This window comes from Macrotis lagotis, chromosome 1 (genome assembly GCF_037893015.1).
Source record: "Macrotis lagotis isolate mMagLag1 chromosome 1, bilby.v1.9.chrom.fasta, whole genome shotgun sequence".
In the NCBI taxonomy this organism is placed as follows: Eukaryota; Metazoa; Chordata; class Mammalia; order Peramelemorphia; family Peramelidae; genus Macrotis; species Macrotis lagotis.
The window spans coordinates 430,388,404-430,412,175 of record NC_133658.1 but is presented as its reverse complement, the minus strand read 5'-3'; the positions used below and the strand labels follow the sequence as shown (position 1 = coordinate 430,412,175).

At 36.3% G+C, this 23,772-nt stretch overlaps 1 protein-coding gene across 1 annotated transcript in view; it reads left to right on the top strand.

The window, feature by feature from the left end:
- Positions 1–23,772, top strand: part of CDC42BPB (CDC42 binding protein kinase beta) — a 172,663-nt gene that overhangs the window by 18,352 nt on the left and 130,539 nt on the right. Inside the window, exon 2 of the mRNA XM_074213159.1 lies at positions 11,917–12,008. Coding sequence (XP_074069260.1) covers positions 11,917–12,008 — 92 coding nt within the window. The remainder of the gene's footprint in view (positions 1–11,916; positions 12,009–23,772) is intronic.

Genomic DNA, 23,772 nt, shown 5'->3' with positions numbered 1-23,772 from the left:
TCATTAATAAAATCTTGGGATGTGGGGGAAAGGATTCATACTTGGCAACTTTACAATTTGTAATATTTTAAAGGAACCAATGTTAATTATTGGTGTGATATTTAAGTTAAAATTAGTAAGTGTTTGTACTTTCTACATCCTTAGGTGGTTGAGAGCAAAGCCCTCTGTAAAGTGCTTTGACTGTAAATGTGAGCTATTGTTGCTATAAGAGCTTAGAAACAGACTCAGATTTTTTTGACTTTATTAATAATAAAAAACTTTCAAAGGAAATTTTAAAAAGTAAAAATAGTATGCTTTGGTCTGCATTCATGATTCATAGTTCTTTCTCTGGATAGTATTTTTCATCACAAGTCTTTTAGAATTGTCTTTGATCAGTGTATTGCTAAGAAGAGCTAAGTCTATCATATAGTTGATGAACACGTAGTTTTGCTGTTTTAAGTATATAATGATTTGCTCATTCTCCTGTCTTCACTTAGCATCAGTACATAGGAATCTTACTAGGTTTTTCTGAAATCTAACCAGTAGTGCATTTTTTACTGTCTCCATCAGTTGCTTTTTAAAATTCAAAATGTTAGTATTGTTCTTCCTAGCAAGGATTTGTTTAAGCATCTACTTACTATGTGCCAGGCACTATATGCATAAGCTCTAGGAATTCACATATAGGCAAAAAACAAATCTTTTCTCTCAGGAATGGAATCTAATAGGGAAGACAACATATAAAGAACTATGTACAGAGAGAGAAGATAATCAACAGAGGGAAGGAAAGGAGATTAAGAAGAACCTGGAAAAACTTTTTTTTTAAATGCATAGCGATGGAGTTAAGTGATCTTGCCTGTCACACAGCTAAGTAAGTATTAAGTGTCTGAGGTCAGATTTGAATTCAGATCCTCCTGACTCCTCCAGGGCCAGTGCTGTATCCACTGCATCACCTAGTTGCCTCCAGAAACGGCTTTTTTTTTTTGTTTACTTATTTTATATTATTACAATAATCTTTGTGTGAGAGTAAACATAAACCACCCTCCCCTTCGAAAGATGAGAAACCTCAAGAATAGTGAGAGAGGGACAAAAGGTATGCTTCAGTCTGTGTTCAGATTCCACTGATTCTGTGTCTGGGATGAGTTGCCTTCTTTATCATAAGCCTATCAGTGAAGTGGCTTCAGTAGTTTTCCCACAGTTGCTATTACTAGCTTCTACTATTACTTCCATTCTCTTCCTCCCCACTCTCATTTTTTCCATCAGAAAAGACATTTTTCAGAAGGTGGGACTTTAGCCGAAATTTGAAGGGAGCCAAAGAAACCACAAGGGAGAGATAAGGAGGGAGAAAATTCAAGGTGTGGAGAACAGGCAGTGAATATGCCTTGCATGAGAGATGAATTTCTTTTGTGAGGAACAGAAAGGAAACCAGGGTCACTGGATCACAGAGTACATGTATAAATGTGGGGTTTAAGGGGTAACAAGGTTTAAGAAGATTGGAAAGATGGAAAATGGCCATACTGTGAAGGTTTTTAAAAGCCAGAAGATTCCATATTTTAATCCTGGAGGTAATAGGGAGTCCCTAGAATTTATTGGATGGGGTGGGTGAGGGTTGGGTTGACATTGCCAGACATGCACTTTAGGAAGATTAATTTGACTGCTAAGTGAAGGATGATCCGAAATGGAAGAGATGAGGCAGGGAAACCAACAGAGTATTTCAATAGTTCAGGAATGAGATAATGAAGATCTACACCAGGATAGTGTCAGTAGCAGAGGAGGAAAAAGGGACATATAAGAGAGATTTTTTTTTCTCATTTTACAATTTACCCCCTAATCTTGCTTCCCTTACCCCCACCTTCCACAGAAGACAGTCTGATAGTCTTTACCTAGTTTCCATGCTAAATTGATCAAACTTGAATGAAATTGAGAGAGAAATAAATAATCCTTAAGGAAAAAATAAAATAAGAGATAGCAAAATTACATAATAAGATTATTTTTTTTTTTAAATTAAAGGTAATAGTCTTTGGTCTTTGTTTAAACTCCACAATTCTTTCTTTGGATACAGATGGTATTCTCCATCACAGATACCTTAAAATTGTACTTGATTGCTATACTGATGAAGTGAGCAAGTCCATTAAAATTGATCATCAACCCCATGTGGCTGTTATGGTGTACAATGTCCTTCTGGTGCTGCTCGTCTCCCTCATGCAATTCCTCCTAGGCTTTTCTGAATTCCCATTCTTCCTGGTTTCTAATAGAACAATAGTGCACCATAATGTACATATACCACATTTTGTTCAACCATTCCCCAATTGATGGACATTCATTCAGTTTCCAATTCTTTGCCACCACAAATAGAGCTGCTATGAATTTTTTTGTACAAGTGATGTATTTACCCTTTTTCATGATCTCTTCAGGCAATAGACCCAGTAGTAATAATATTGTTGGATCACAGGTTATGCATATTTTTATTGTCCTTTGGGCATAATTCCAAATTGCTCTATAAGAGAGATTTTTAGAAGAAATGATAGGACATGTCAACTGATTGGTTTTTGGGGAAAAGAAATGGAGTTGAGAATGATGCCTGGATTGTGAGATTGGGTGACTGATTTCATCACTGGTCTGCATTCTACACGTTTCTACCATACCCTAGAAATCTTTTCATTCTGGAATAAACTTACAGCTCTGAAACTCACTCTTAGGAGGGATTCCTTCCTCTCTCACTCCTCTTCCCCTCCCCCATCATTTAAAAAAATAATTTAAGGTAATGGGGTTAAGACTTGCCCAAGATCACTCAGCTAGGTAATTATTAAGTGTCTGAGGCTGGATTTGAACTTAGGTGCTCCTGACTCCAGGGCTGGTATTTCATCCACTGCACCACCTAGCTGCCCCTATATCTTTATTTCTTAAAAGTTCTTTAAGAATTCCATAATTCATTACCATGCCCTTGTGCAGGACCTCCATCCCTTACCTTCTGCTTTTCCAATTCTTTTTTGTGTATGATCTTTCCTCATATAAATTCCTTGACAGCAGGGACTGTTTTTTTCTCCACATAGTTAACTTTAATAAATGCTTGTTGACTTGTGGACTGACTGGGAGAATGAAATACCCTAGACAGTGGTAGGGAAATTAAGTTAGAAAGGGGAAAGATAATGTGTTCAGAGTTGGACCTGTTGAGAATATCTCTATGAGATATTCAGTTGGAGATGGTCTATCAGCAGCTGGAGATTCAAGGCTGAAGATTAGGAGAGAATTAAGAACTGGGCAAAAGATCGGAGAAACATTTACATAGAGATAATTGAATCAATTGGAGCTGATGTAGTCTCTTGGTATGATGGCATAGAGGGTAAAGAGAAGAGGGTGTGGACAGAGCCAAGGAGAAGATTTATAGTTAAATGATTATAAGCTGGTTGTAAGTCCAGTAAGGGAGATTAAGGAATGGTCAGATAGTTGAAGAAAAACTGGGAGGAAGCAATATCACATATACCCGATATTCTTAGAGTATTAAGAAGAGAGCGATCATCGTCAAAGGATGCAAAGGATTAAGAAGGATGAGTTCTGAGTAAAGGCCATTACAATTTTGGCAATTAAGAAATCTTTGCTATTTTTAAAGAGCAGTTGACAAGGTTAAATTAAGTGTTAAACTGGAGAAATAAAAAGGGAATGAGAGGAAAGGAATTGGAGCTCTTAGACAAACTTTTCTTTCCTTTTTTTTTTTACTTAATAGAATTTTTTCAATTACATATATAGCTTTCAACAATTTTTTTTTTTGCAAGGCAATGAGATTAAGTGATTTGTCCAAGGTTGCACAACTAGGTAATCATTAAGTGTCTGAGTCAGGATTTAAACTCAGGTCCTTCTGACTCCAGGGCTGGTGTTCTGTCCACTTCACCAGCTAGCTGTCCTCAACAGTCATATTTTTTTTTTCCGTTTTTGCAAGGCAATGGGGTTAAGTGGCTTGCTCAAGGCCACACAGCTAGGTAATTATTAAATGTCTGAGGCTGGATTTAAACTTAGGTACTCCTGACTCCAGGGCCGATGCTTTATCCACTGTGCCACCTAGCCACCTCTCAACAGTCATTTTTGTAACATTTTAATTTCCAAATTTTTCTCCTTCCCACCCTTTTCTCTCCCCTCCTCAAGATAGCAAGTGATCTGATACAAAGTTATACACAAACAATCATGTTAAACATATTTCCATTGTGTTGTGAAAGAAGAATCAGAAAAAAAGGGAAAAATCATGAGAAAAAAAACCAGTTTAAAAAAGGTGAAAAATAGTATGGTGCTATCCGCATTCAGACTCCATACTTCTTTCTTTGTAAAGTTCTTTCTAGTTCAATACAAGTAGTATCAGTGAAAAGATTTGAAACTAGATCATTTGATTCCAGGACCAGAACATGTTATATTGTCCTTTATTCTCTATTAGATCCCTGAAAGGTAAGAATTAGTATAGTTATACTAACAATTCACACCCTTTACACTTTATAATTTACATTGTTTGAGTAAACTTTTTATTCAAGATATCTTGAAATATTTTTTATTTTTTTCTTTGATTTTGTTTTTTTTGGCCAGGCAATGGGGTTAAGTGACTTGCCCAAGGTCACACAGCTAGGTAGTTATTAAGTGTCTGAGACTGGATTTGAACTCAGTCCTCCTGACTCCAAGGCTGGTACTCTATCCACTGTGCCACCTAGCTCCCCCGAAATATTTTTTATTTTTAATCCTGTTTTATCCATGAGGCAAATTAATTCAGAATTAAGACTATTTTTGTTTTTGTTTTTGCAAGACAGTGGGGGGTTAAGTGACTTGCCCAAGGTCATTGGGTAATTATTAAGTGTCTGAGGCTGGATTTGAACTCAGGTTCTGACTCCAGAGCTGGTGCTCTATCCGCTATTTCAGATCCTATTGCATTGTGATGATGTTTTGTCCTTCATTCTTGAAAAAGACTGATATCAGAGGCCAAATTTGAACTCAGGTACTCCTGACTCCAGGACTGGTTCTATCTACCACACCACTTAGTTGTCCTTGCATTGTGATGAATAATTGGGGGGAAAAACTTTCCCATTTGTTTGAATGTGGATCCATTTGAACATTACATTATTTATAATTTAATATCTTAGCATGTTTTTACTGTTAACACTAAAGAGTAAATTAAAATATTAATGTCATCTTTAAATATCTTAAACTCTGAAATTGTCAGTGTTCAAGTCAAAAAGGAATTTTTGTTATGTATCACTTACTGAATGCTAATACAAATTATTTTGCACTTTAAGTCTGTGGAGGGATACTTAGTAGAATAGATAGAGAGACATCAGAGTCTGGAAGGACTGGGTTCAGGCTCTGTCTCAGCTACATAATATTATAACTGGTCATGTCACTTACCTTCTCAATATCTAAGACAGTTCTTTAAGACTATAAGCTACAAATGAGTTGTTTGGCACTGATGGAGGAATTTTCATGCTGGAATTTCTCTAGAATGATGAAATATAGATCTGGTCCATTTAAAAACAAAATAAACTAACTCCCAAGCTTCATAGGAAACTTGAGATACAGTTTAGTGTTTATGTCATATGCTCTTATTGCAAAGTACTTAAAATAGATACTTTGGAATTGATATCAGCGAGAAATACTTTGTGTCTTCATTTTTTTATACATTGTATTCATAATTCTCCATATGCTTTTGGAATGCACTTGGTTGAAATTTTGACCTGATTTTGAGGTTTCTGAAGGCCAAGAATAGTTACTCTTTTTTACCTGAAAGTGATGCTACTATTATTTTGCTATAAATATGTCCTAAAAGTGAAGCCGTATGAGATTTGCATGTACAAATGATTTCTCAACTTCAGAACTGTTGGAAAGGGCAACAACTTTCTAGACATTATCAAACATGAAAACAGTATAGTATTTCATATGTATGTAAAAAAAGTGAAACTACCATTTTCTTAAAAGGGAATTATTGATAAATATTGCTAATACTAATGTTTTACTTAACTATCCTTTTGGAATCCATTAAAAGTCCTATTTGGTTATCTCATTGTGGTGTATAAAGTTTATTGGGCTCACTGCTGGTGGATTGTAAGTTTCAGCAAATTCTAACAATCTTTCAGGCAGCAATCTCTATTTTCTTTTGTGGATTAGGTCAGAAAAGCCCTCATTTAAGATGTGGAATTTGAGTTGAACTTTGAATGATGCTAGAGAATTCTAAAAGGTAGAGGTGACAAGAAAGTGCATGCCAGGCATTGGGGAGAACCTATTCAGAGGATAGGGGATGAGAGATGAGATATCAGATGTGAACAACAGTCAGAGCAGCATCCAGGAAGCATGATGTTCAGACAGACTATATCTGTAAGCCACAGCAGGAGAATAGGTGAGAATAGGATCTGGGATCTTACAGGAGACTTGCTTCCATCATAGTTCTTGGCACCAAGTTTGAGACTGTGTCAAGAAAATCAAGAAGGGACCAAGTACAAAAAAACTATCTAGTCATCAAACCAAACCAAGGAATCACCACATTGGACAGGGTGTAGTCCTGGGGCCAAAGCCTCCAAGAAAGAACCTTACCCACAGCATCACCCTGTGGGAGGGACCTGAGTCTGACCTAAACACAAAACTCTAGTTCAGAAACTGAGACTGGAGTCATGAATATAGCAGAAGAAAATGCCAAACAATATATAACATTATTTGTATAGAGAGAATCCCAAGTTGTAAATCCAGAAGAAAGGAATGTTCTATTCTAAGAGAAGTTCAAATAGTTTCACAGAAAAAAAAAATTGACCTGACCTCAGGGATTTCAAAAGTACTTGGAAGGAGTGAAGCATGATTATAAAATGTAATATTGAATGAAATGAAATCTAGGGAGAAAATAATGAGAATTCATAAATTGGAAAATGGTAAATATTACTCAAGAATTTGATTTCCTGAAAATTCAAATAGGCCATACAGAAAACGCTGAGCTAATAAGATAGTAAGAAATGTTTTTAAATCAAAAGATTGGAAATACAAAATTTAAAGCATAAAATATAAAAACCAACTCAGGGAGAAATATCCACAATTATCTGATTACCTGAAATTATTTTGTAAAAAAAAGAAATCTTCAACCCCATATTTCAAGAAATTACAAATGATAAGCTTTATTATGACCAGAGAGCAAAGTGAATCTAGAAAGGACCTACTGGTTATATCATTACTTAAGTCCAGTACTTCCAGAGGAAAGAAAAATTTAGTGCTGCACAGAGGTTGAGAATGGTGAGAATTATGATTTGGGATTTTGAGAATTAAATTTGGTAATTAAGAAATAATCAGTAACTCTGGAAAGAGCAGTTTCAGTTGATTGATGAGTTTAGATGCTAGGTTGCAAAAGTTTGAAAAGTGAGAAATGGAATCAATTGAATTCTAATATCCTTTCCTAAGAATCTTTTATTTTTAAATTAATTTTTTTTTGGAAGGCAATGGGGTTTAATGACTTGCCCAAGGACACAGAGCTAGGTAATTATTAAGTGTCTGAGTCTGGATTGGAACTCAGGTCCTCCTGACTCCAGGGCTTTTGCTCTATTCATTGTGCCACCTATCTGCCCCTTTAAATTAATTTTTTAAAAAAATTAATGAATCTAATTTACTTTCTCATTTGGGAAAAAAAGAAATGAAAACAAAACCTTTGTAACAAATAATAACAAGAAATTCCTACATTGTCCATGTCCCCCCCCCAAATATTTCAATTTATACCCTAAATTTATCATTTTAATTATTTTTATAGTAAGTGACATATTAGCAGATTTTTACAAAGTTAGATGTATTCTAATAATTTAAAATTTTAATTGATAGTACAGGACTTTTGACCAAGATGGCTGCCTGAATTGGAGGCAGGGAAGAAGCATTTAGTATCATTGATGTGCCAGGTTAGGCAGTACAGTGGATAGAGCACTGGCCATGGAGTCAAGAGGATGGAAATTTGAATCCAGCCTCAGACACTTGCCATTTACTAGCTGTGTGACATTGGGCAGGTCAGTTGACCCTAACAGCCTCACAACCAGGCCATCTCCAGTCATCCTGATTCATAGTTGGCCACTGAACCCAGATGGTTCTGGAGGAGAAAGTGAGACTGGTGATTTAGCACAGCACCCCCTCACTCAAATCCAACTCCTGTGCTTGTTGTGATGTTAACTCCCTGATTTCATGGTCTTCTTTGAAAGTAAAGGACATTCAAAAAAAAACCTAAAAAAAAAGAAAGTAAAGGACAAACATTAGACAGTGTACTAAGCACCTGAGCTACTTTATTTGATCCTCATAACCTTTTATTACCCCATTGTATAGTTGAGGAAACTGAGACAGGCTAAGTGACTTACCCAGGCTTACATAACTATTACATAACTATTTACACAAGGACTATGTAAATTCTTCAAATAAAGAGATGAAATAAAAATTCTTTCTTGAGGAAAGAATTGGATAATAAATAGCTTACAAGAGGAAGAAGTAAACTGTATCATATAACAAAAGTCCCTGAAAACTAGAATAGATCATTGACAAAGTAGTGACTATGAAACAGCAAGAAATATTAGAACAAAATCAAAACATTGAGTCTATTGTGTGATCTGAAAACAGAAACAGCTGACCTGGAAAATGGGTCAAGGAGATAAACAATTTCCAGAAAAATAAATGAAAATTATCTCAATTTATTACAATCAGAGAAGAATGAAGATAGAAAGTTGACAAACATTTATTAGTCTATTAATTCCTACTATATTAAACTGGGAGGGGGATTACAAAGAAGGTCAAAAAGAAGTTCCTGCCCTCAAGGAGCTCACAGTCTGATATAAACAAATGTTTCAAACAAGACATATACAGGATAAAGTGTAGATAATGACAGATAAAAAGTACTAGTTTGGGGGTGGCTAGGTGGTGCAGTGGATAGAGCAGTGGCCCTGGAGTCAGGAGGACCTGAGTTCAAATTCGGCCTCAGACACTTAATGATTACCTAGCTGTGTGACCTTGGGCAAGCCATTTAACCCCCATTGTCTTGCAAAAACTTTTTTTTTAAAGTACTAGTTTGAAGAGAGATTGGAAAGGATTCTTGGAGAAGAAATTTTGTCTAAGATTTGAAGAGGCAAAGATGAAGAAGTAGAGAATTTTTCATAGGGGACAGTTAGTGAAAGTGACTGGAGATGTAATGTCTTGTTTGAAGGACAATGAGACCAGTGTTACTCTATGTGGAGGGGTAACAAGATGTAAGAAATTTGAAAAGGTAGGAAGGAAACAGGTGATGAAGGGCTTTAAAAATGTCAAGTAGAAGATATTATATTTAATTTTGGAGATAATTGGAAAGAGGGCATGACTTGATTGTGTTTGAGCTTTAGGATGATCAGTTTGATAACTAACTGAATGGAGGATGGATGGCATAGAGACTAACCAGAAGGCTTTTGCACTATTTTAGGTATGATTTGATGGAACCCTGCATCATGGTTCTGCTTGTATCAGAAAAATTGTGTCATCAAGAGATGATGAAAAGACTCAGTAACAGTTTGGATTTGGGGGTGAGAGAGTGAGTTATAGAGGAAAATACCTAAGTTAGTGATGATGTTTTTACCCTAAACAGTAATAGGAAAATTGTGGGGGAAATGACATAATGTTTCCTGAAAGAAACCACAAAAAGGAAAATTCCAAAGGAAAAGAAAGATTAATAATGCAAGCATTAGAAAGAAGTTCAAGGGACTTCAATCAAGATTACAGGAGACCTAGCAATTTCTCCCCAAAAATGAGAGATCTTGGAGTTTAGTGTTCCAAAAGGCAACATAAAACATAATTTTTCTCCCAAGAATAACTGGCAAAGCTGAATATCATGCTATTGGAGATAAGAGGGCGGGGAGGAATAGATCTTTATTGGTATAGAAGACTTTCAAGCTTTTCTTTTTTTCTCCCCTCCCCTCCCCTCCCAGGCAATGGGGTTAAGTGGCTTGCCCTAGCCCACACAGCTAGATAATTATTAAGTGTCTGAGGCCGGATTTGAACCCAGGTACTCCTGACTCCAAGGCCTATATGATGATGTAGCCCTATTAGAATATGCTAATATTTTGCTAGGGAGAAAAGAAATGTGTTTATCCAAACAGTAATATTTTCAAAGGGTAATAAAGGACTTAAGAAAAATTGAAGCCCTGTGGGTGAATTGCTTTTGCTTCCAAACCACTGCAGCTTGGTGGTGCGGTAGATAGAGCACTGCTCTTGGAGCTGGAGGATGAGAGTTCAAATCCAGCCTCAGACACTTAATACTCACTAGTATTATAACAACTGATTAAATTTTATTTATTTAGTACTGGAGGGAAATTATTATTATATTATCTATAATTATATATTATTATTATTATTATCAATTTCTAAGTGCTTAACTCTGATTGCCTCACATCCAAGGCCATCTCCAGTCTTCCTGATTCCTATCTGACCGCTGAATTCAGATGGTTCTGGAGAAGGTGAGATTGGTGACTTAGCACCATCCCCCCTCCAAATCCAATTTATATGCTTGTCATGCATCATCTCTCTGATGTCATGGTCCTCTTTAAGAAAGAAAAACAAACATTATTACTGGTCCCATGCCTTGTTTGTTTTTTTTGTTGTTGATATCTTTTATATCTATATTAGCTTCATTCTAATTTTCTGTCCCTTATCCCCCCCCCAACCCTCATGCTCCTTTACTTTTACTCACCTCTCTCCTCTGTGCCAGTAGACCTATTCAACCAACCAATCAATCAATAAATATTTATTTAGGACCTGGCCAGTTTCTGAGCTAGGTACTGGGGATATATATATTCAAAAAGCCCAAGACAACTTGGGCTTCTAGACAACTTATTAGTTGTTTAGACAACTTATTAGTGAGACCTTTTGGTGCCTTAGGTGTGAGACCTTTGGTACCTTCTAGACAACTTATTAGTGAGACCTCTTGGTGTCTTAGGACATTGATCACAGAATTTAGAGCCATAAAAACTTTGTGAATTATTTTGGTTTGTCCTCTCATGGGAAAATTGGGTTCAAGAGAGCTGAAGTGTCTTGTCAAAAATATTATTAAGTGACAGACTTGCTTTCTTTTTGATATGAAGTCAGTGAATTTTATTCTGTCCTTGGCCCTTTTTTCATTTGGAAACTGAAACCTGGTTTGTATCTACTGGAGGAGAAACCTCTGGACTCCTGCCTTCTTTTTACCACTTTGTGGATAACAGTCAATTCACTGACTAGTAACAATTAAATAATTATCTCTTTATAATTTTGTAAACTAATTAACCCTCTTTAGTAGAGTAGTAGTGATATGAGAGATTTTATTGAGATAGGTGGTATAGTGAAACACCTTTTTCAGTAATCTTAACTGTATAAATTTGGAAAGCTACAGAATCATGGGATTCCACATTTAGAGCTAGTAGAAACATTAGAGGTCACCAAATTCTTTGATTTTACAATAAGAAAACAGAAGCATAGACAGTTTAAGTGACTTATTCTGGATTTATACAGCTAGTGTCTAAAATCGGATTTGAACTCTTGGTTCTATTTTCATCATTCTGTCTACTTTGCCAGCCTTTATTTCTTCATGCATTTTTCATACATTTGACTACAGAAAGAATATAGGTCTGACAAAGTATGGCATTGCTGCACATCTCAACAATAATTCAAACTAGATTCCATTACATTGTCTACTCTTACTGTAGGTAGATTTTGTCTTCTATTGAATTGTTTACCTAGGGTTTTTTCTTCAGAGAGCTGTTATGAGGGTGGTTGAGCTAAATAACTTAGAAATTTATAAATTTGTTCATTTATAATAATAATATGTATAATTATATATAATATAATAATTTCCCCCAGTACTAAATAAAACTTAATCAGTTGTTATTATCAGCCTTTCTTTTTTCATGTAGACTTAATATTATCAGGTGCACTGGTTTAAGCTTAAATTTTTTTTTTAATTTATAGCAAAGCCATTTACCCAACTGGTGAAGGAAATGCAGCTTCATCGGGATGACTTTGAAATCATTAAAGTAATTGGAAGAGGTGCATTTGGTGAGGTAAGATAAAATTTAATATTAAAATTAGGCTCAGTGTGTTTAAAATTAAGTATTTTTTTTTACCCCAGGGGGAGTGGAAAATAGATTTGAGGGGCGGCTAGGTGGTAATAAAGCACCGGCCGTGAAGTCAGGAGTGCCTGGGTTCAAATCCGGTCTCAGACATTTAATAATTACCTAGCTGTGTGGCCTTGGGCAAGCCACTTAACCCCTTTTGCCTTGCAAAAACCTAAAAAAAAATAGATTTGATACGGTAATTAGACCTTTAATAGCAATGGTGTCTTTACAAAGCTACTAATTCTAGGAAACAATTGGGTTATTGTTAGGTTTTCAGTTAGGGTTAGCTCAAAGGTAGAGTTGTGACTAGAAAAATAGTAGTATTTTACATATTGACTAGGAAATGTATGAAATATAATTACCTATGAGAGATTTTGCATAATGAAATTGTTCCAGCAGATTTGATATTTCCTATCTTAGATATAGTAAAGGCTGAGGTGTAAGCATTACAGATTTATACACCAAATGAAACAACCCTCCCCCCAAACCCAGAAAGTATAAAAGATAAGTTTTTCTCAAATTTTTAGGTAAAAATTATTTTGTACTAAAATAGATTTAGTGCTGTCTAGCCCTAATTAATCTGTGGAACTTTTCAACTCTCTTATTCTAGAATTATTGAACAATAAAACATTTTGCTACATTCATAGTTATCTTCATTTCACTGGCTATATATACACACTGCACTATATGTTATACACATTAAATTGTATTGGTTTGTGTAATGACAGCTAGTTATGTATCAAATGAATATATTTGGTAGAGTGCCAACTGCTTGGGTTAGTGTTATTTTTATCTTTGTAGTCTTACTGCCTAGTATAGTGCCTTGCATTTAATAAGCAGTTAATAAATGCTTATTGAATTGAATCACAGAGAAGTTATGATTAAAGATCACAGGAGTTGCAAAACACCTTAGAACTTATCTAGTCAAATTCCCTCAAAACTTCTGTAACCTTAGTAACCCTTCAAGATTAGAAATTAATGCTTCAGAAATGAGTAGCTTAAGTTTGTCCCATTAGATAGGGCAGGAACACTGCTCAGGGTAAAAAAAACATCCATTAAATAACATTGGAGAACTTAATACTTAGAGATTCCTCCCTGTTTCTTCCAGTTTACTATATATACATACACACACACACACACACACACACACATATACATACATACATACATACACATACTTGGAGGGTAATGAATTCTCTCCTCCTCTCCTCCCTGCCATGGTAATTCAGCCTTGAACCCCTACTTGACAAAAGGTGATAAGACTTTGACTTTTCCCACATCTCCAAAAAAAAGGGGTGAGCATTTGGAGGTGGAGAGGTAGTTGGGAAAAAAAAGGCAGAGAGGGGAAAAGAGATTTCATGTTTGAAGGAGGAGAAACTGGGATTGCAAATAAGACTAGTCCTCTTCAGTCAGCATTTGCTCTTGGCAGGGACCAAGACCAGGTCCTCACAACCCTTCAAAACGTAAGGAGGATAAGGAGGATGAGGAGAATATACATAGCTTAGAGGATCTCTCCAGGAGGTATACCATAAACAAGCAGCTGGTAAAATTGGAGTCTGAAAGACTAAATTTTAGGCAGAACACCCAAATAAAACCTTAACTTTAAGCAGATAAGCTAAGTTTCATGAAAACATAAAGGAAAAAGGAGTCAAGTGAAAAGATAGACCAGAACACTATGAACAAGTACTTAATTTAAAGGAAAATAACCCCAAATTCCCTGATCTAAAGGCTTCTCTAAACATCCCAAAGATCATTGATTTAGAGTAAGAAGAATAATTCAAAAGAGAAATAATTATCTCTGAGAAGGAATAAAAAATTTGTGACACCAAATGTCTGTAAAAAATAAATGCTAAAAGAAGCAAAAGATAAGCAACTTTTAAAAAACACATGCATTCTGTACAAACCATGATGACTGATGTTGTGGACAGAATGATAGAAATAATAAAAGTATTATAAATCTCTCAGAGCATAACAAATCAAAAACCTGGAGGAAAAAAATACATGAAAATCATCCAGAACATTTGAATAAGACAACGTTGCTTTGATTCATCAGATCTGCAGGCTATTGCCAAAGAAAATTTCAAGAATAAAATCTAAAAGAGAAAGACTTTAATATGTATGGGGTATACCAGTTTTAATAGCTCAGGATTACTCCTCAGAAGGAATGAAATATTAGAAAAGCTTAAAATTCAACTCATAATGACATATCCTATCAAACTTGCTGTACTCACCAGTGAAAAAAAGGTAGAACCTTCAAGAACCAAAAAAATAAGCCATATTAACTGAGGTGGACAGAACATGTGATTTTCAGTTCCACAAAACAACAACAAAAAAAAAATTAAAGATAATTATGAGGAAAAGACTGCCTAATGTAATCTATTTTAAGATTTATGAATGAATGAAATCTATTTTAAGATTTTAATCTTTTAGGGGTGGCTAGGTGGCACAGTGGATAGAGCACTGGCTTTTCCCACATCTCCAAAAAAAAGGGGTGAGCATTTGGAGGTGGAGAGGTAGTTGGGGAAAAAAAAGGCAGAGAGGGGAAAAGAGATTTCATGTTTGAAGGAGGAGAAACTGGGATTGCAAATAAGACTAGTCCTCTTCAGTCAGCATTTGCTCTTGGCAGGGACCAAGACCAGGTCCTCACAACCCTTCAAAACATAAGGAGGATAAGGAGGATGAGGAGAATAAACATAGCTTAGTCAGGAGTACCTGAGTTCAAATCCTCAGACACTTAATAGTTACTTAGCTGTGTGGCCTTGGGCAAGCCACTTAATCCCATTTGCCTTGCCAAAAAAAAAAAAAGATTTTAATCTTTTAAAATGAAATCTATTTTAAGATTTTAATCTAGTTTAGATTTTTTTTTTTTATTAAGTGTCTGAGACCAGATTTGAACCCAGGTGCTCCTGACTCCAGGGCCGGTGCTTTATCTACTGCGCCACCTAGCCACCCCATTTTAATCTATTTTAAAACATTAAAATTGAAAAATGAGCAAAAGAATGAAGAGATATCATCATATGACAAAGAATCTAAGAGGTTAAAACATTAGGGAGACTTAATAAAATGCAGAGAAACAACAAAGACTAAATCAATATTCCATGGCATAAATCCTGCGATTCTCTTATAAATGAATCAGTATCTTTTGCATTAAAGGTAGAGATTATTATGAGGTAAATGTTATTCTTCCCTCCCCTCCTCCTCTAAGCAAAAGTAAAGGAATAGTCATTTCTTTAGTCCCAACAGAAGTGGTAGCTGTTTGTGAATAAGATAAAAAGCAGTAGATGTGAGGAAACTTTCTGAAGGAAAAATAAGGGATGTCTTTCCTCAGTGAGGAAAGGATACTAAACATAGGATCCCAAGGGAGGAATGCGGTTGGAGGGAATGAAAACTTTTCTTATGAGGGACACAGAATAAGGAAGGTACTAGGAAGGGTAAATGAATTAGAGAATAGAATTCAGTCAGAAGGAAAGGAAAATGCAAAAGAAAATTTGGAAATGAATGCTAAAAAGTAGTTATACTAAGGTGGGGGAGAGTTGAATCACATGCTTTTGCTGGGTAGGGAAAGAAAGGGATCAATTTGATATCTGTACAAATTAAGAGAAATTAAAAGGTTTAAAATAAAGTTAATGACCTTGGAATAGTAGAGAGGATTAGAACCCATAAGAATACATTACCATGAAAGTAATTTTCCAAAGTGCCTAGTATATAGCACCCTGATTCAATCATGTCATGCTCATAAACTTCAATGACTCTATTAACCTCAAATACATAATCCTCTGTTTTAAGTTCTTCATAATTTACCATAGCTTTCCCCCCCCCCCCCTTTTTTAAAGGGACAAAATGAGTTTATGTATTGCTGGGGTTAGCAGGAACTAAGGGAAAGAAAAATTAGCAGCAGCAGCAAGCAACAGCAGCTGTCATGAGAGAATAAGTACTAAGGAAGGATATGGAGACGGGAGAGGTTTTTGGGGGGATTGGTCTCTCCAAGGAACATGAGCCTTACCATGGCTTTCTTACACAGTACTCTTTGATCCAATAACACCAACATCCATGCTGACCCAGGAACAAGAAGCTTCATCTCTCAGCTTAGGATGTTTTCTCTAGTTGTCCTACATGCTTGGAATGTTTTCTTCTCCCTCCTCCTTTTTGCCTCCTGGCTACTTGGGCCTCCCTTAAGTTCCAGCTAAAATTCTACCTTTACAGGAAGCCTTCCCCAATATTTCTAGTACCTTTCCTTTTAAAATTATTTCCTATTTATCCTGTATATTAGTCTGTTTGTACCTTTTTGTTTGTTTTTTTGTCTCCTTGATAAGATTGTGAGCTTCTTAAGTGCAGGCTTACTTTTGCCTCTTTTTTTTAGGTTTTTGCAAGGCAAATGGGGTTAAGTGGCTTGCTCAAGGCCACACAGCTAGGTAATTATTAAGTGTCTGAGACCGGATTTGAACCCAGGTACTCCTGACTCCAGGGCCAGTGCTTTATCCACTACGCCACCTAGCCACCCCTTTGTCCTTCATTTTTGAAAAAGGCCTTGACATTAGGGGAGTGATATCATGACAAGCACATGATTTGGATTTAAGTGAGGTGCTGTGCTGGGTCACCAGCCTCACTTTCTCCTCTAGAGGCATCTGGGTCCAATGGCCAGGTATGAATCAGGACAATTGGAGATGGCCCTTGGATGTGAGGCAGTCAAGGTTAAGTGACAAGTATCTGAGGCCAGCATCAAACTCCCATCCTCAAGACTCCATGGCCAGAGCTCTATCCTCTGCACCACCTAGCTGGGGCAAAGTGTTGATTTAAAAGAGAAGGGATGTGAAAATTAATGGAAAAATATATAACAATAGGAAATTAGAAGCCTAAACAGTCATCTTAAGTGTAAATGGTTAAACAATTCCATGAAAACAAAATAGAGGCAGAGTGCATAAGAAAATTAAAACATCTCAAAACACACAGAATGAATATTAGAAAGCTTGGCACTTATGATATCTTTTGACCTGGAATATTAAATTCATATTTTCATTGCCACATGTTACTTTTCCAAAAATTTCTTGTGAATTTCAGAAAAATTGTAAATAAATGTAAAAAAGCAGAAATACTAAATAAATACTCCTTTATCTTCATATTACAAAAATAGTATAGGAGACAGAACTAAATGGAGACCTAATAAAAACATCATGCATACTAAATGAACCAAAGACTAAATCATAAATAAAACTTGTAAAAAAGAAAGTGAGAATTATTTAAATAAGAATACAATGAAATTTCTGGGATATAGCTTGCAGCTATCTTCAGAGGAAAAATATTACAAAATGTAATATTTAGCATTCATGGCATTTTTAAAAATAGAAAAATCAAATCCAAAATAAACACAGGGGGGAATCTTGAAAATAAGAGAAATAAAAAATAAAATGAGGAGAAGCTAGCTGTTTTTTAAATATGATTATCAGTAAATCTTTAGTTGATTGTAAAAAAGAAAGTGAAATTAGTTAAATACAAAAATATGAAGTTCCAAGAAAATACATTATTTTATTATAAATATGTTATTTATTTGTTTTTCCAACTGCATGCTATGGTAGTATTTCTCAATCTTATTTTTTTTGGCAAGGTTTTGAGTTTTATTTTTTTTCTCCCCTTCCCCCTCCCCCTCCCCTTCCCCCTCCCCCTCCCCCGACAGAAAACAATCTAATATAGACTCTACATTTATAAACATGCTAAACATAGATCCATATTGATAAGGTTGTGAAAGAGAATCAAATCCAAACAGAAGGGAAAAAAATTGGAGAGAAAAGATAACATAAGACAACTTCAAGAAAAAATTATTTTATAATTAACTAAAACCTACTGGCCACCGAAATTTTTTTCCCCAGATTTTTCTTTTTTTTTATTTTCTAATTTTTTTTATTCTCATTTTGTACAAATGTTTTTCTTACATTAGTAAAATATACTTGTTTAGAAGTAAACAAAATGCCTCTCCCCCCATGAATATAGACTTGCTTGGACAAAAAAGTAAAGGGGAGAGAAAAAAAATTAAAATTGAAAAAAAAAATAATTGTAGTTATGGCCAGGTGGCACAATGGACGAAGCACCAGCCCTGGAGCCACGAGCACCCGAGTCCATATCCGAGTCCATATCCAGCCTCGTCAACCCAATAATCACCCAGCCATGTGACATGCAAGCCACCCGATCCCCACTGCCCTGCAAAAACCAAAAAGAAGAAAGAAAAAAGACCCAAAATAAAATAAAATAATAATAATAGTAGGGGTGGCTGGGTGGCAGACAGAGCATTGGCCCTTGAGCCAGGAGCACCTGGGTCCAAATCCGGCCTCAGACACCCAAAGATCATTCTGCTATGTGGCTCCAGGCAGGCCACCCAGCCCCACTTGCCCTGCACCCTCCCCCAAATAATAATAACAAAAAATGTGCTTCAGTCTTTGTTCCAACACCAACAACTCTGTCATGGGTGGATCACATTCTTTATGATAAGTCCATCACAAAAGTTACTTACATATTTTTCCACCTTTGCCATTACTGATCGCAACTCCCTTTCTTATTTCTCCACTACCATGTACTATATTTTCTCTCTCCTTTCACTCTGACTCTGCTGTAGGGTCGTTGACTGGCTCAGCAGACAGATCCCTGGTCCTGGGGCCAAGAAGCCCTGAGCCCCCATACCACCCCTTAGGCCCAGAATCCACCTGGCCCCATGGTCCTGGGCAGGCCTTCCAATCCCAGCCCCTTGCAAGAAGTAAAAAAGAAAATGTGTTATATCTGACCACTGTCCCCCCATGGTCCATCCTCTCCTCCTTTATTCACATCCCCACCCCTTCCCCCTGCTCCCCCCTCCTTCTTACTCCAGATGTCTATACTCCATTGAGTATATTTGCTCTTTCCTCTCCTAGTCATCTCTGATGAGAGCAAAGGTTCCCTTATTCCCCCTTGCCTCCCCCCTTCCATATCATTGCGATAGCTCATTGTAATAAAAAAAATCTTATTATGTGAAATATCTTGGACTATTCCCCCTCTCCTTTTTCTTTCTCCCTTTCCATTTCCCTTTTTTTCCTACTGACTCCATTTTTACACCATATTTTTTCTTGGAATTCAGCTTTCTCCTTTGCTTCAACTATAAAAGCTCCCTCTACCTGCTCTATTAACTGAGATGGTTCATATGAATATTATCAGTATCATTTTTCTATACATGCAGTTCATTCTCATTAAGTCCCTCATATTTCCCCCCCTCTCCTCCAATGTCCATGCTTCACCTGAGTCCTGTATCTGAAGATCAAACCTTCTGTTCAGCTCTGGCCATTCCAACAGGAACCTTTGAAATTCCCCTGGTTCATTGAAAGTCCATCTTTTTCCCTGGAAGAGGACATTCAGCCTTGCTGGGTAGTTCATTCTTGGCTGCATTCTAAGCTCTTTTGCCTTCCGGTACATTATATTCCAAGCCCTAGGAGCTTCCAATGTAGCTGCTGCTAAGTCCTGAGTGATCCTGACTGCAGCTCCACGATATTTGAACTGTGTCCTTCTGGCTGCTTGTAATATTTTCTCTTTGACTTAAGAGTTCTGGAACTTGGCTATAATTTTCCTAGGGGTTGGTTTTTTGGGATCTCTTTCTCAGGGGGATCGGTGGATTCTCTCCATTTCTATTTTGCCCTCTGCTTCTAGAATATCAGGGCAATTTTCCTGTAGTAATTCTTTGAAAATGTCAAGGCTCTTTTCCTGATCATGACTTTCAGGTATTCCAATAATTTTTAAATTATCTTTCCTAAGTCTGTTTTCCATATCAGTTGTTTTTTCAATGAGATATTTCACATTTTCTTCTAATTTTTCATTTTTTTGGTTTTGAAGTATTGATTCCCGATTTCTGGTAAATTCATCAATCTCCCTGAATTCTATTCTTTGTCTGAAGGATTTATTCTCCTCAGAGAGTTTTCTTATCTCTTTTTCCATCTGGCCAATTTTGCTTTAAAGCATTCTTCTCCTCAATAACTTTGAATTGTTTTATCCATTTGACCTAAGCTGTTTTTTAGCATGCTATTTTCTTCAGCATTTTTTTGGATTTCCTTGACTAAGCTGCTGACTTCGTTTTCATGTTTTTCCTGCATCTCTCTCCTTTCTTTTCCCAGTTTTTCTTCCAACTCCCTCATTTGATTTTCAAAGTCTTTTTTGAGCTCTATCATAGCCTGAGCCCAATTTCTGTTTTTCTTGGAGTCTTTAGATGTAGGAGCTTGTGCTTCCTCATCTTCAGACTGAGTACTTTGATCCTTCTTGGGCTCATTTGCAAAATATTTCTCAATGGTCTTCCTCTTATTTCTTTGCTTGTTCATTTTCCCAGCCTAAGCCTGCTTTTTGGGGGTGCTTCCTGAGCTTTTGGGACACTCCCACAGGGGTCTCACTGTGTGAGGTTCTGTCCTCCCTCCTGGTCTGTGAATGACCATAAGCGCTCTCCTCTGCCACGGGGCGAGGTGGGGGCCCCCTGTTGTTCTATGGGGGGGCCCAGACTGCGATCAGGATCTGAATGTGGTCAGATCCCCAGAGTCCTGTTCCAGAGGCAGAGGACAGAAGAACTCTACAGCCTCTCTTCACTCCCCTCCCTCAGCTCAATGGGCTCATGCCCTGGAAGCTCCTGCTTACTGGCTCCACCTGCTTCTGTTTCCTGGATTTGGGCTGCTGAAAGACAAAGCTGCTGGCTGCGTGCCTGAGGCCTGGTCTCCACGTGCTCGCTCTGGCAGAGGTCCCCCCGCTGTTCCCCCACTTTGTGCCCCGTGCTCCCCCGGGTGCAGCTCAGGAGACTCCCCCGCTGCTGTGAGCTGCAGCTCCCAGCGCCCTGGGGCTGCCTCCGGGAGGCTGAAGTTCTTTGGCTCTGGCTGGCCCCACTCTGGCGGGCTGCCCCTCTGACCCCGGGGAGCAGAGCCTTTCTGTTCTTTTCCAGGTTACCTTGAGTAGGAGAACTGCCTCACTGGGTCCCTTAGTGGGTTCTGTCTCTTGAAAGTTTAGTTAGAGTCCTTAGTTTATTAGTTTTTTATCAGAGAGCTCCTAAGACTCGATCCATTCATGTCGCCATCTTGGCTCCGCCCCTCCACTGAAAATTTTTTAAGAAATGAAGGATTGTTGTTCTGTTGAATCCCACTCTTCCTTATCTCATTTTTGTGGGTTTCTTGGCAAAGATACTGGAGTGATTTGTAATTTTCTTCTCTAGCTCATTTTAGAGATGGGGACCTGAGGCAAATAGGGTAAAGTGACTGCTGGGTCATATAGTTTATAAGTGTCTGAGGCAGGATTTGAATTCATGAAGATGAGTCTTCCTGATTCCAACCCCAGTGATCTATCTGTTGTGCCACCTACCTGCCCAAATGAAGGATGACCTACAAAGAATATAAGATACTACAAGGAAAATAAAATGTTAATAGGATGAATACAGATTTTAACACCCTCTTAGAAAAAAAAAACATGCTGCAAAGGAACTAATGGAGATAAAACTTTGTATCATAGTGGTTTTATTGATGAATTCTATCAAATGTTTCAAGATAATATCTGCTACATTAGATATTCTCAAATTGAAAAAGAAGATATTCTACCACAATTCATCTCTGGAACAAATATTATCCAAATGTACAAACCAGGGAGGGATAAAACAAAGAAATTGAATTCTGGATCATTATAACTAATGAGGAATTCATTAATTTGAAATAAAATTCTAGCAAAAAATAAAGACTGCAGTAACCTATCCAAAAAATAATTCACTATGAACAAGTTAGGTTAATACTAAGGATGTAATAATGATTCAACATTAAGCAGTCATAAAGTAATATATCATATTAAAAGCAAAACCATCCTTAAATCATAAGATTAAATGCGATGCAGAAAAATCTTCTGAAAATCACATGTTTGGTAAAATCCTACATCATAAGCCAAGAACTCAAGATACAGGTTTAGAAAGGCAAATTTCTTGATAGTAAGTATATCTCTAAAACTAAATTGTAGCATTATTTGCTAAGGAGAAAACTAAAATCTTTCATAGTAAATTTAGGAATAAAATAATATTTGACATAATTTTAGAAATGTCAACAGCATGGCAAAAGAAATCAATAGTCTAAACATTTGGCAGAAGAGGTGAAATTATCTTTATTTGTAGACATTATGACGTCCTACTTAACAAATTCCAGGGAATAAGCAAAGAATCAAATAAAAATGAAAAACAATTCTAAAACTGGACACAAAGTAAATCTGCAAAAGGAGTCACTATTTCCATACAGTGATTTTTAAAAACCTAAGATTAAAGTAAAGAAATCCCATTCAAAATGTATAAATATTTGAAAATCAATTGCCTAAAAGTTCATGACTTTAATAAAAAATGTTATAAGAAAATAAAGAATGCCAAATAATGTACCAAATAGTCATTTCTCTTGAGTAAACTTAACTAGTATAATCAACATAATAGTACTTAAATTTATAGATTTTGTCTTATTACTTGATTAAAAGGTCTACAATATCAAGGAAAATAAGGCAAAAAAGAATCAATGAAGGAGTAACCATACTTCTAAATTTCATAAAGCAGTAATTGTGAAAGCATTTTAAACTAGTTTTAAATAAGTGAAAATGGATCAAGGGGTAAATGCAAAACTCAAAATCAGATACAATAATTTAAGGGTTTGATAAACCTTAGAAAAACTAATTGGACAAGAATTATTAGGAAAATTTGAGAGCAGTAACCATAAAATAGGGGTTTTTTAAAGATAAAATTAAAGATTACACCATTAAAAAATAGGAGTGAAATCAAACATCTTCACAATCAAGGCTTAGAGAAAATTTCTTTATTTAAAGGCATAGAGAAAAACAAAATTGATCATGCATTTGTAAACCTTTTACACAATACAAAGAGCAACTATTCATTGGAGAAAATATTTTGTGGCAGCTAGATGGTGCAGTGGATAGAGTACTGGCCCTGGAGTCAGGAGGATCCGAGTTCAGATTTGGTCTCAGACACTTAATAATTATCTAGTTGTGTGACCTTGGGCAAGTCACTTAACCCCATTGCCTTAAATAAAAAATTTATAAAATAAGAACTGAAAATATTTCACATATTTCTGATATGGTTCTGTTATCCAGTATCTATGGAGAATTCAGATAAGTAAGCTAAAAGACATCTCCTGGAGCAAACAAGATGAAATATTATGAACAAATGATTCTAGAAAAAATAAACTGACAAGTCACTAACAAGGATAAAAATGCAAAAATTAGAGCTATTTGGAGTTTTCTCTTACTGAAGAAAAAATATATTAATACCAATTCTATATTATCTGTGGTTAGCCATCAGTTTGCCAGGAACAGTTTGATTCACCATTAATCTACATCCAAGCTATTTCTAGCTTAGAGAGAGATGCCAAACTGACATATTTTCCCAACTGACATATTTTCCCATGTCATCCAATATGACTGCTCCATGCAATTTAGGTTGCATTTATCATAATCTTGATATGTAATGATATAGTTCTGGGTGAACTACTTTTCCTGATGAATCAATTTGTTGATTCAGAGATCTATATTGACAATCTAAATTAAATAAAAGGTGGTGAGAGTAGTTTGCTGAGTTTAAATAAAAGTATTTCCTAGGGGGTATACCTTAGAGTCTAATCTCCCTTCTAGAGACTGAAAGAGGAGATTACCCTTAGGTTAATATCCTATTCTCTTTAAGGATGGAAAGAAAAATGAT